This window comes from Triticum urartu, chromosome 5A (genome assembly GCF_056163025.1).
Source record: "Triticum urartu cultivar PI428250 chromosome 5A, HENAU_Tu73, whole genome shotgun sequence".
Classification (NCBI taxonomy): domain Eukaryota; kingdom Viridiplantae; phylum Streptophyta; class Magnoliopsida; order Poales; family Poaceae; genus Triticum; species Triticum urartu.
In genome coordinates, this window is record NC_141877.1 from 32514742 (window position 1) to 32527324 (window position 12583).

The following is a 12583-nucleotide window of genomic DNA, read 5'->3' on the forward strand; positions in this document are numbered from 1 at the left end:
GTGTGTATAAATAAAATGCTCGGCCGCACGTTTTCTTCACAAATCACACAAGCGGCTGAATCGCGATGGAGGTGACGTTCGAGACGACGCAGGGCCGCCGATTCGTCGTCGAGATTTGGTATTTCTCCACCGTGCGGAGGATCAAGGAGTACATCCTGAAGCAGGAGGGCATCCCCGTGGAGTCCCAGCGGCTCTTCTTCCAGGGCAAGGAGCTCGACGACGACCGCGACACCGAGCACTACCCCATCCTGGAGGGATCCCACGTGCTCATCGTCCTGCCGGATGAATCTCCCGCTGCCGCCGCCGTCGCCGCCGCTGACGGCCATGCTGCAAGCGCCCCGGGCGCCGTCGTCCACGTCGTCGCCTCCGGGCCGGCCCTCGGCCAGGGCCGCAGCGTCGCGCTTGAACTGGACGCGTCCTGCACGGTCGCCCGCCTCAAGGAGACGCTCCAGGAGCGTACGGACGGCGCGCTTCCCGCCGCCAAGGTGAGCGCGTTCTTGGACAAGGACGAGATGGAGGATGACAAGGCGCTGGCGGAGTTCCAGCCGCCGGCCGATGGGATGAAGATGGAGGTGCGCGTAGTCGTGCGCCAGCCGCCGCCGTCGCCAGCGTGCAACAACGGGAACGGGAACGGGAACGGGGTGGCCAATTGCAAGGTTAACAAGCGGATGTCGGTGGAGGTGAAATGGGGCGCCAAGACCGCGACGCTGGAGGTGAGCGACATGGACGCCGTCAAGGAGCTGCGGGCGGAGCTGGGCAGCGCGGCGCCGCACCTGCTCCTGCCCAACGACGGCGCCTACTTCTTCATCTACAAGCAGAACGTCATGGAGGAGGAGCGCACGCTGCGCTGGCACGACGTCAAGACCGGCGACACCATCGAGATCTTCAACGGCAGGGTCACCGGAGGCGCTTGATATGCATGTTTTGTTCTTGTGCATCACACACACCGGAAACATGCTGCGTACGTCCATCGGTTTACAGATCTGCATTCACCATGCATTGAGTCGTTATGTTGCATGCATGATACGTACTTGACCATTTCATTTCTTTCGCGCAAATTGCTATAATCTAGTTGAGTTAACGATCCTGAAGAAGATCCGATTTGTTGGGTTAAGATGTCAACAAGAGTGACCTATTCCTTTGCTCCGCAATGTTACCGAACTATGCGTCTCTGACTTTTGCAATTATCAACCGAACAGCAGGGGAATTTTTTTGGGGGGTTTGAAGGAAGATACTTTCATTTACAATAATGTGCCCGTACTTTGCTATGAGCAGGGAAAAAATGTAAGCTCTCCACTTAAGAGGATTACTTATTGGGTGTGTCTAGGACACATCTAGATGTGCTCTAGTTATTGCACATCTAAGTGAGTGAATCAAGCATAAAAAGGGAAAAAAAAGAAAAAGAAAATATCCACACGAACCTCAATGTATGATCAATGACATAGGACTTAGATGTGCAATACTTATGACACATCTAGATGTACTTTATCAAAGCTGTTACTTAATCTCATCTGTCAAATTGATCAAGGTAAACTAGGGTATACAAATAGTATTCCCTTTGTTTTTATTTACTTTGCATATTAGCTTTGTCTCTAGTCAAACTTTCTAAACTTAGATCAAGTATATACTCCTTCCGTTCCTAAATATTTGTCTTTCTAGACATTTCAACAAGTGACTACATACAAAGCAAAATAAGTGAATCTACACTCAAAAATATGTCTACATACATCCGTATGTTGTAACCATTTGAAATGTCTAGAAAGACAAATATTTAGGAACGGAGGGAGTAGTACAAAAAGTTTTGTTAACATCCACAATATATACCAAATCAATGTCATTAGAATCATCATTCAATATATTTTCATATCGTATGTATTTGTTAATGTAAAAAGTTATATTGTTTTCAATAAACTTGGTCAAACTTTATGTATTTTGACTTAGGTCAAAGCTAGTATACGGAGTAAATAAAAATGGAGGCGAGTAAGTGTGGTAAGTTTAAAATCAACTAATTTTAGCAGATTTAATCCTTTCTTTGGAATATAGACTTCCATATATACTACATGTTTGGTTAAAAAAACTATGACCACACACGTACTAACATTCTCACATTCTACTGTTGTAGAAGAAAAACATTATATATGCATCATTGAGACATGTAAAGTTAAATATTTGATGACTATATTTGTATTTAATATGTTTATACCATATAAATGCTGAAAAATAAATATTTAATGATTATATGTGGGTACTTCGAGCATCTACAACCGCAATACCCAAAAGCCGTCCCCCAAACGCCCGTAGATGCACCCGGGCGTGCCTGCGAACAATGACCGAACGCCACATCAAAAATGTCCTCCACAACCATGAAACTCAAACTTCATACCTCAAATCCATAATACCCTTGCAAATAAAAACCTACATACTGGTACATAGGTAAAATTACTCACCGTCATAGATCTCGACGATCTCCGTGCCCAGCGCCGGTTAGACGGGCAAGTGCGAAAGCTCCTACGACCGTGGAAGCTCTGGCACCTCCTCCGCCTCTGTCTCCGCGTCCAATTCGGTGAACAACGTCTTCGTCGTCACCTGTTCTTTCTGGATGAACTGCCGGTTGGCCTCGACATGGGCCTCGTCCTGGATGGACTCGAGGATGGCGGTCTGCTCCGCCATCTCCATCGCTTGGGTGGTCTCGTACTCCGTCTCCGCGTCCGCCATGGCGAAGCCTGCGGCCGGGAACACGTCCTCCGTAGGCACCTCCTCCTCCTCCTCCATGGGCTCCACTTCCGGCGTCTGCTGCCCCGGCTCCTCCTCCTCCCTCACCTGCTCCTCCTCCTCCGCCTCTCAACCTCCGACGGCTCCAGCGAATTCGGAGGAAGGCCGACGGCGAAAAGAACAGCCTGCCTCGCCTGGATCTGCTCCATTACCTGCACCCTCTGGTCCGGAATGAGCATGGCATATGTGGTGATTGGGCACCTCTCGGCATCGGAAGCGGTAGATGAAAGCGAAAGTGCCAACGACAAACAGGAGAAAGGGGAAGAAATAAGGCGGGCTAGGGTTTTGTTACCGCCTTCCGACTTAAATAGCCGTCTTCCTCGGTTGGCCGGCACGACGGAGCGGCGCCACGCGAGGCGGAGCCGAGGAGGCACCCATCGGACCAGCGGTCTCTCACCGTCTCCGTGTGGACCCTATCTGTCAATACTACATGGTGTGCGTGCCGGGTTTCCCTAAATCCGCCCCAGATATGAGCCGGATATGGGGAGTGCCGGTCAGTATAGGCGTTTGGGCGGCCGGCTATGGGGAGGCCGGTTGGGTGATGTTTTTGCGTCCGGACACTGACTAGGCAGCCCGTCCAGACGTTTGGGACGGTTATGAGGGGTCTGGTTGTAGATGCTCTTATAAGCGTGTACAAGCATTTATCATACGTGTCAACACAGAAAATTGTTATACATAACCAAAACTGAGAAATAGCAATAGAATTAATTGAATGTTTATATATTTTCTTATTTGGTTGTGATTTAATTTTGATATTTATTTGTTTATTTGCTTATGGAAGTAAAGTGTCCATAGAAAACACATTGGGCGAGAAACAATGAAGAATTGTGAGGGAAACTTCCAGGCAAGCGATGTCGGAAACAACAAAAGGCGAGAGAAATCTCTACTATCTACTACAAAATAGGTATGGATCCGGCTGCAGCAATTTATGAGGAGTGTTCTTTTCTGGCTCGCAATTTTATTTCAATAGCTTTTTTTCACTGTTCTAGGGAAGCTAATGAGGCGGCTGATTTGTTGGTTAGGAACTCGGAGGTTTCTCGAACCATTGTTTGGAAATCAGAGCCTCCGTGTTTTCTTCTGAATGTATTAACAAACGATGTATCGCTGTTTTCGCATGAAATATAAACCGCCGTGATGGCTTTCCTTAAAAAAAAAGGCAAGGATCCTTTTCCAGCCAAAATGGACCGCGTTCTGCCGAATCCTTCGTCAGCTCTCCCCGCACCGCACGCCCATGTTCCACGCGTTTTTTCCCGTTTTACTTCCCATTACGCTCCGGTTTTCCCCTTCAACTCCCGTTCCTCACCCCGACGGCCCGACCGACGCCGCCAACGCCTTCGTCCCTCGCTTCACCTCCTTCTCTCTCCACCAATCCGGCCAGGGTTCTCATTTACCGCCGCTCCCTAATCTCCTCGCCCACTGTGCAGTTCCTACCACCACACCACGGCACTCGCCTCCAGCGCGCTCCTGGCCACGGCCGCCTACTTCCTTGCGCCCACACCCGTGCCCAACCTAGTCGGGTCCCCTTCCCTCCTCTTCTCATCCTCTTTCGCGCAGTCGTTGCAAGAGGATGCCCGCAGACCATCCCCATTGGCGCCTGACCGGGTGGTTCACGAACCGTACGGAGTGGCTTCGTCTGCACTACCCACGTCCACGTGGGCTCAGTCCAAGGCGCGACCCTGGGACTGCGTGCTCATGGTGTCCAGATCGGAGTCCCACTGATGCGTCGGCGAAGTGGCGACATGCTCCTGCACTTCCTCAAGAGTAAGCTTGACTACGGTGGCCGCCTAAACAAGATTGAGCTCTTGTACAGCAGGGCCCTGCTGCAGCCTAACATGGTGGCGTATTGGTCCAAGATCACAGCTGCGTGTGCATGCCACCATGCTCACCCACCCGATCGAGGCCGAGTGGGTCTGGCTCGACACCAACACGCTTGATCAGCAAGGTAGTACTTTGGCCTCAACGGCGACGTCTTCCTCATCCACAGCCGCCGGTGGTCGCTCGACCTTACGGACGGCTGGGCGTGCACACGGTGGTGGATCACGTTCAGCAACAAGACCAACAATGAGCGAGCTTTTTTTTTTAAAAGAGGATAACCCCGCCTCTACATCAGGACGATGCATGTAAATATATATTATTAATAGAGCAAAATCCAGTAACTGACCATTATTGACCCCCCAAAAAAACAAAAACAAGCTCTGATGCCATATACCTCGCGACAGTAACTCCCCCAGCTGATAACCACTAACCCTATGATACAAGACACAACATAAACGAAAAATACACAACTCCTAAGCAACCCCTTTAAGAAGAAATCGCCGCACGTGCGCCGATGATGGCGAGTCCACCACAAGGTTGAACTTCGGATTCTCATCCCCAAAGCAAAGCTTCAATCCACCACCTTCAGCAAGGACACGCAGGCGCGCGACGACATAGCTCGATCAGAGATCTTGTGTTTACACTGAAGTGCATAAGCTCGTCGTTGAAGCTGTCTGTACCATCCACCTTTATCCGTCGTCCACTGACGCCTCGATAGCTGGATACCTCTACAGGAGACAACGAAAGACAAAGACGTCCCATACCGCCTGCCTCCCGCTACTGTCACACCACCTTCCATCTTACAACAACAGGCTAAACTTGACACCTCCGCCGGAGCCGCCGTGCATCACCTGCCAGTAGCAGGCATGACTTGACGTCTCCCTATAAGACGCCGTGCGTAGCATCCACCGGTAGCACATCCATCGGTGGTTCACCTGACGACAACAAGCACAACCCGACAACTCCGAGAGAGGCTCATGTGTCACCTGCCGAGCCGCATCGAAACCGGTCTGTTGATGGAGGGGACGTCCCATACCGCCACCAGCCTCAGAAGGCCGTCACCATCTCGAGATCCGGACTCCGAGTCGCCCACACGACCCCAGAGTCCGCCGCCATTGATGAAGAGGGGCCGCCGTCCCGATTCTGGGCGCTACAGGGAGCACCCACTGTCGCGCCAACCGATGTCATCATCCATACAATGGCAATCGTCGCCGCAATGCCGCATCAAGCGCCGTCGACGCTGGAGGAAGCTCCAGCCGCCACGCATGTCCTGCGACGAGCTCGGACACGGGATCCCAAGATCCGTCGCCACCGATGCCACCACAAGGACCCACCACCTGGCTTATCATCCCCGGCGGAGGGGACGCCGCCACCTTCATGGTTGGATCCGGGTTAGCCATCACCATCGCTACCGCCAAGACCGGACCCGGGCTGGACGCCGCCGCCGCCGCCGCCGCCGCCACCGGCCACACCCAGCCCCACCTTCATCTTCTGGCCACGTCTAGCCGACCGGCACGCCACACCCAACCGATCCACCCGCGCCGCCAAGCGCCGCCGCCAGGATCCATCGTGCCGCCGTGCCATGGATCCGCAAGACGCCGTCTCTGAAGCTGTCATCCCACGCCGCCCGACTTCATGCGAGGAGAAGGGGATCCCCGCTTCCGCACACGCCGACCGGATCGGCGGCGCACGTCGGGGGCGGCGAGGGAGGGAGCTGGAGGCGGCGGACTAGGAGCTGCGGCTGGGGTTCGCCCCCTCGGTCGCTCGCGGGAGCGACGCGAGGGGGTTACCTTGCGAAACCGAGGAATAGATGGCTAGCTAGCTTTGTCTGAATATTTCATTTGCCATTGCTCTATTAATTTATTTTACTGGCAACCATTTGCTGTTGCTGGGATGACAAGCTTCATTCTGAATTTTTGATGCGATCGTGTGTCCGCGAACATCCGCGACTTCCCGAAACGCTAATCCATATTGCTTTAATTTTCATCCACACTTTGATTTTGCTCCTGCAGACATATGCGGACGTGCGGACACCGTCCGCTTGCACGCTGGATCTCACGTCCCGTCTACCGCAACATGAATGTACCATTGTCTTACTATTTCATATACACTGGACACAACTCATATATTACCGGTAATTAGCTAAGCAGTGATATTTCTTTGATGTAATGAAATTATCAAAACATTGTCAAATAGGTGTGCATGTAATGGAATTAGAAATGTGGCCAGATTCTTCTAAATATGAAAATGATATTTTCCATGGAGGGTACACATCACACTATGACTGCTCTACAAAGGGCATTCCAAATGCCAGGACTTCATTCTATTTCTTTGACTCTTCCTACGACCACTTATGTTCCCAATATCATTTGTGAAATGCTTCACATCTATCAAACATTTCATTTCATGCAAAAGTAGGTAGTTCTTGTAATATACTTTCACCTATTTTCTAATTTACTTCCATTATGAAATTCTTCACCAATTTGGCTTTAGGAGAAAATGCTTCCTTGAGAATTTAAGAGATGGATGTTGGAATTATAATGATATTGGGAAATGATATATTGCCTTTAGAGTTTCAGTTCATGAATCGATTGCCCTCTTTTCTATTTGTTGCCACTCTTTTAGACTTCACATTGGGCGTTAAGATACAACATAGAACTAAGGTCATTTCGTCATTTTGGAAAAAGAAAATACAATTGTATTCAGAAATCAAAACCTTGTATATCGATCGCAAGTTTTTCTCAAGCTACTAAATTTTGACTTGTACAACTTTTTTCCCAAGATAAGCTTCTCAATCATACTCCCTCCGTCCTCTAGATACATCCGTTTGAGCGACACTTTATATGAGACCGAGTGAGTACTAATTATTTTTCATGCTACTCAATGTGATTTGAAGAAGGGACTCAGCGGAGGGAAGAAAGAGAAAGGAGCCACAAGGAGAAGTTCAGAAAAAGACATAAGCTTCAAATTAACTAATGTTTGAAAATCGGTATGCTTTTGATGGTTGTCATGGATGAAAAATATTATAATATTCTTTTGATTATTGACATAGCACAACTTAGTCGATCGCACATGCCAACAATTTCATAGGAAACACTTTGGTGCAAGTTTCTTCACCATTGAGCATAAATTTTTTTTTTGAGGGACACCATTGAGCACAAATTGACATAGCCTGGAGACTTGATATGCTTGGCTGGTCATGCATGCACCTCTGCAACTAAAGAATTACAAGATGTTCTGCTTGTTATATGTCTTTTTGGATTAGTTGGGTGCAAAGATTCATGGAGCCTTAGTAGGAGTTCCCAATAGACCATTTTCTACAAGGATGTTTCTTTGGCAATCCATCGAAGTAATATTCATGTAAAGAAGTAGATGTTAATGCAGTTCAACACCTTAGATTTGTTTCATTATTTCAATCAAATTATTTTCTGACCTGTTTTCTTGCAGCAATCATAATTTTATGTTTGTTTGCGTCCTTGATCATGTGTGGATTGTATTTGTGTTTGTTCATGGGTGTATGATGGACTATAGCTGGTGCTAGCCTTGTTTGGGTTGGTGAGACCGGGACAAATGATCGAGAAAGAAGAGTGATTTATAAGGTACAAAAAACTATACTATGTTTCCCTAAATAATTCAAGCTTGATATATCACATGCTTACACAATTGCAGTGTAACCACCAAATGTTTACACCCGTAGCAACACATGGGTATTTTCCTAGTTGAGTTAAAAACTTTCGGGCACGATGGGAAATCAGGCAACACAAAACACATGGCGGGCAAGCTCTTTTCTGTCGAGAAGTCAACCTAGCTAGCTGCAGCATGTGTCACCAGACTACGATCTTATTAGACAGAAAATAATTGATCACATATTGCACAGTTTTAGTTGCGAGTCTTGAAAATTCAAAAAGATGAATATCGTGGTGGCCACCTGGAAGGCCAAGGATGTGTTGTCATAGTGGTTCCTGGACTGGCTAGGCGGCGATGTTAGTGACAACCATTATAACGTGTCGCTCAACCACGACACGCTGATGGTCACCGATTATATATATATATATATATATATATATATATATATATATATATATATAAGTATATATATATATATATATATAAGTATATATATATATATATATATATATATATATATATTGCCATGTCAGGTTGATAGGGTGGATTAAGGCTCCGGCAAGCCCGACCACGTGTTGCCCTTGAACGGCGATATATCAACAATGTGCCCTTCATTGTCGCCCAAGCACAAGTAGGGCATCCAGCTCATGCTGCAGTGTGTTGAGGAGCCGCACGTCACCATCTTCATCCACGAGGCAGCGGCCCGTTGTTCATTGTGGCAATGGCGCTGGCCTGGCGCGGCTGATCACCCAAGTGGCATTTTATTTGGTGGTGACATAAATAACGTATCAATCAATTTTTTTCATACATGCATGCGTGCATGTTGTACTATTGTGTAAGGAGCTGATCACTTTCCTTTTTCATTTATGAGTGAGATCCATGGGTAGTGGCATGTATTTTCAGGCAACTACAAGACTACTACTACTTTGGTACTAAACCAGTACTTAGGTACTCCCTCTGTAAAGGAATATAAGAGCTTTTAAATCACTAAAGTAGTAATCTATATGCTCTCGCACACGTGCCCCCCTCGTACCCCCTCGCATCGCCTCCCTGGGCGACGCCAGGGGGCCAAAAAACCAGCGCCGCCAACAGCCTCCCTCGGCCATCCTCCTGCCGCCGCTGCCGCCGGCAAGGTCCGCGGTGGCGGCGGGCCCGGTGCCAAGGCGCTAGGGCGGGCAGATCTGATCCCTAAGACTACTCAACTTATCCATCCCTAATCAGAGCATTGGTTCTGATCCCTTGTCTTGGAATTCAAAATTCCTTTGCAATTGAGCTTTGAGTTAGTGAGTTGTTTCTATAATCTGATTCCTTGCATTCTTTCTTCATCTGGTTGAATACTGATGCTCGCATCTGGTCCCTTGTGGACCACCAGACCCTTTGTCGGATTTTATCCGACAACGTCCTTCATATTCAATAAGCTTGTGAGCCTTTCCTTTAATGCCTTTGGTAAATTGTATCATCTGCTTTGTCAAGCATGCTCTACTATCGAGCTTGTGTTAATTATTCTTGAAATTTATGGTATATGCTCCTAAGATACCCCGATGGGTTGAACCTATGCCTTCCCCAAACTGTATGAACCCGAAAGTTTTCGCGAGTCATACCCTTTTTGATGCTTCGCCAAATAAAATTTCGACACTACAACTTTTTCTAAAACGAGAAGTGAATGAAAGGTTATGCATTGCAGAAGTGGGAGTCGACCCTGAACCTTTGTGTTCATGCCCACGGACACGGTGTGGAACTTATCATGGAAGCTTCTCTTAAATTAACTATTCCTTGGTATTAGTTCATCTTATATCTGGGATCTGTTCTTTTGCAATTGTGGTTTCGACCATATTGTACTTCTTTGATCCCATTTCTTGGACAAGTTCAAGTACTTGTGTTCTACAGATCAATACACCTATCCAACCTCTATTCTGCTCTACCTTTGAGTATACCCTCTGGTATCTCGATAATATCACCGAACCATGTTGCTTATTAGGAGCCTTCATCAAGTATTATTCCTCACCGATTCCAATGTTTCCTAGTTCCGAGTTTTTAGTCACTCGTGGACACCGATAACTAAATCGGGTCCTCACCACGATTAAACAACTCTTAGTAATCTCCTTTACTCACGAGTTTGTACTCGACCATGTCATTCCTGGCCTGCTGGACTATATCATTATCGTGCCGATTTTAACTGTGCTACCTGGTCCTTATTCCCGGATGCACAACTTTCGATGATGAGCTAAGCTTACATCGATCTTCCTTGTCTTATCATTTCACCTCGAGCAGCAAGCTTGATTCCGAGTTGGTGTCGCATCCGTGATTCCAATAATCTTTCGCTGCATCAGTCCTTTTGCTTAATGCAGTCGCTGTTCGATTGCTTCTTCGTGGAGCCTTTTGACAAAATGTGTCGTGAACATCATCAACATTCTGAGCTCTTCCAAGATATATATCGAATTCATGATGAGAAATACCATCCTTTCCCCTCGATGATTTGCGTTAACATTGAGAACAACCTTGCTTTCCTACCAACACAAAACTTGTTCTTGTTTTGTGTTGTACCTTGAGTTCTTTGCTACCCAACTTATGCGATGTTCTACCATGAAGTATTACCTTCTTTTATGTCAAGAATATTGTTAGAATTTTACCACCTCTTGAGAATTCTTGGTATAGTGATACTTCTCACCAACACCATTCTTTCTTGGTCCCCATGTTTATTCTAACCGGGATACCAACAAGTGAACGGTGTTGCTTGGATTCTGTACTTCTAGCAACACTATTATGTTGAAGTTAATGATCGATAGTTCCATTCTAAGACTCTGGTTGTCGAATCACCATTCTAACATTGATCTTGCTACCTAAGCCCATAATTTGGGTGCACTTTTCAACCAATGTTTAATTGTGTATGTTTTCCTCGAGCATACATCATTATATCATTTGATCCGACAAATGTTATCCCCTTGTTCACCTAACTACGGAAATCCACCTTTTTGGAAATCTCGATGAATTGTCGCTGAGTCCATCAGCCACCTCCTCATCCTCTCCTTGGTTTAATGATGAACTCTTGTTTCGGAACTTGCTTCCATATTCATTTCCCGAGAATCTTATAATGTCATCTTGTTAATTTGTGTTGCACCTTTTCTTCTCAGGCATCCTAAGTCTGAGGTATCCTGACACCAATCAGATCTGAACCTCGGTCAGGTATGATGGTTGGAACATTTTCGAAGCGTTATAACATTGGTCTTCATGTGACCTGGTAAGGTGATGTCATGCCTAGCACACCTGGCCGGAGGACCTATTGTTATCAGTTTCCTATTTAGCAAGGTGAAAAATGATACGTCTCCAACGTATCTATAATTTTTGATTGCTCCATGTTATATTATCTACTGTTTAGGGCAATATTGGGCTTTATTTTCCACTTTTATATTACTTTTGGGACTAACCTATTAACCGGAGGCCCAGCCCAGATTTGCTGTTTTATGCCTATTTTAGTGTTTTGAAGAAAAGGAATATCAGACGGAGTCGAAACGGAACAAAATCATCTGGAGAAGTTAATTTTGGAAGGAAACACACCTGATAGACTTGGACCACACGTCAGAAGATACAGGAGCTGCCCACGAGGGTGGGAGGCGCGCCCACCCCGTAGGGCGCGCCCCCTGTCTCGTGGGACCCTCATGGCTCCCCTGACGTACCTCCTGCACCCATATATACCCACGTGACCTAAAACTTCCAGAACGCAACATAGATCGGGAGTTCCGCCGCCAGAAGCCTCCGTAGCCACCAAAAACCAATCGGGACCCTGTTCTGGCACCCTGCCGGAGGGGGGAACCCTCACCGGTGGCCATCTTCATCATCCCGGTGCTCTCCATGACGAGGAGGGAGTAGCTCTCCCTCGGGGCTGAGGGTATGTACCAGTAGCTATGTGTTTGATCTCTCTCTCTCATGTTCTTGAGATGATACGATCTTGATGTATCACGAGCTTTGCTATTATATTTGGATCCTACGATGTTTCTTCCCCCCTCTTCTCTCTTGTAATGAATCGAGTTTCCCCTTTTAAGTATTCTTATCGGATTGAGTCTTTAAAGACTTGAGAACACTTGATGTATGTCTTGCCGTGGATATCTGTGGTGACAATGGGATACCACGTGCCACTTGATGTACGTTTTGGTGACCAACTTGCGGGTTTCGTGACATTGGGAGCCTATGCATAGGGGTTGGCACACGTTTTCGTCGTGATTCTCCGGTAGAACTTTGGGGCACTCTTTGAGGATCTATGTGTTGGTTGAATAGATGAATCTGAGATTGTGTGATGCATATCGTATAATCGTGCCCACGGATACTTGAGGTGACATTGGAGTATCTAGGTGACATTAGGGTTTTGGTTGAT

General features: G+C 47.2%; 1 protein-coding gene across 1 annotated transcript; it reads left to right on the forward strand.

The window, feature by feature from the left end:
* The first annotated feature begins 16 nt into the window (after nt 1-16).
* LOC147967759 (polyubiquitin-like) lies at nt 17-1067 on the forward strand. The gene has a single exon (XM_087522542.1). The coding sequence runs from the start codon at nt 66-68 to the stop codon at nt 912-914; it is 849 nt and encodes a 282-aa protein (XP_087378668.1). The 5' UTR covers nt 17-65; the 3' UTR covers nt 915-1067.
* The last annotated feature ends 11516 nt before the right edge of the window (nt 1068-12583 follow it).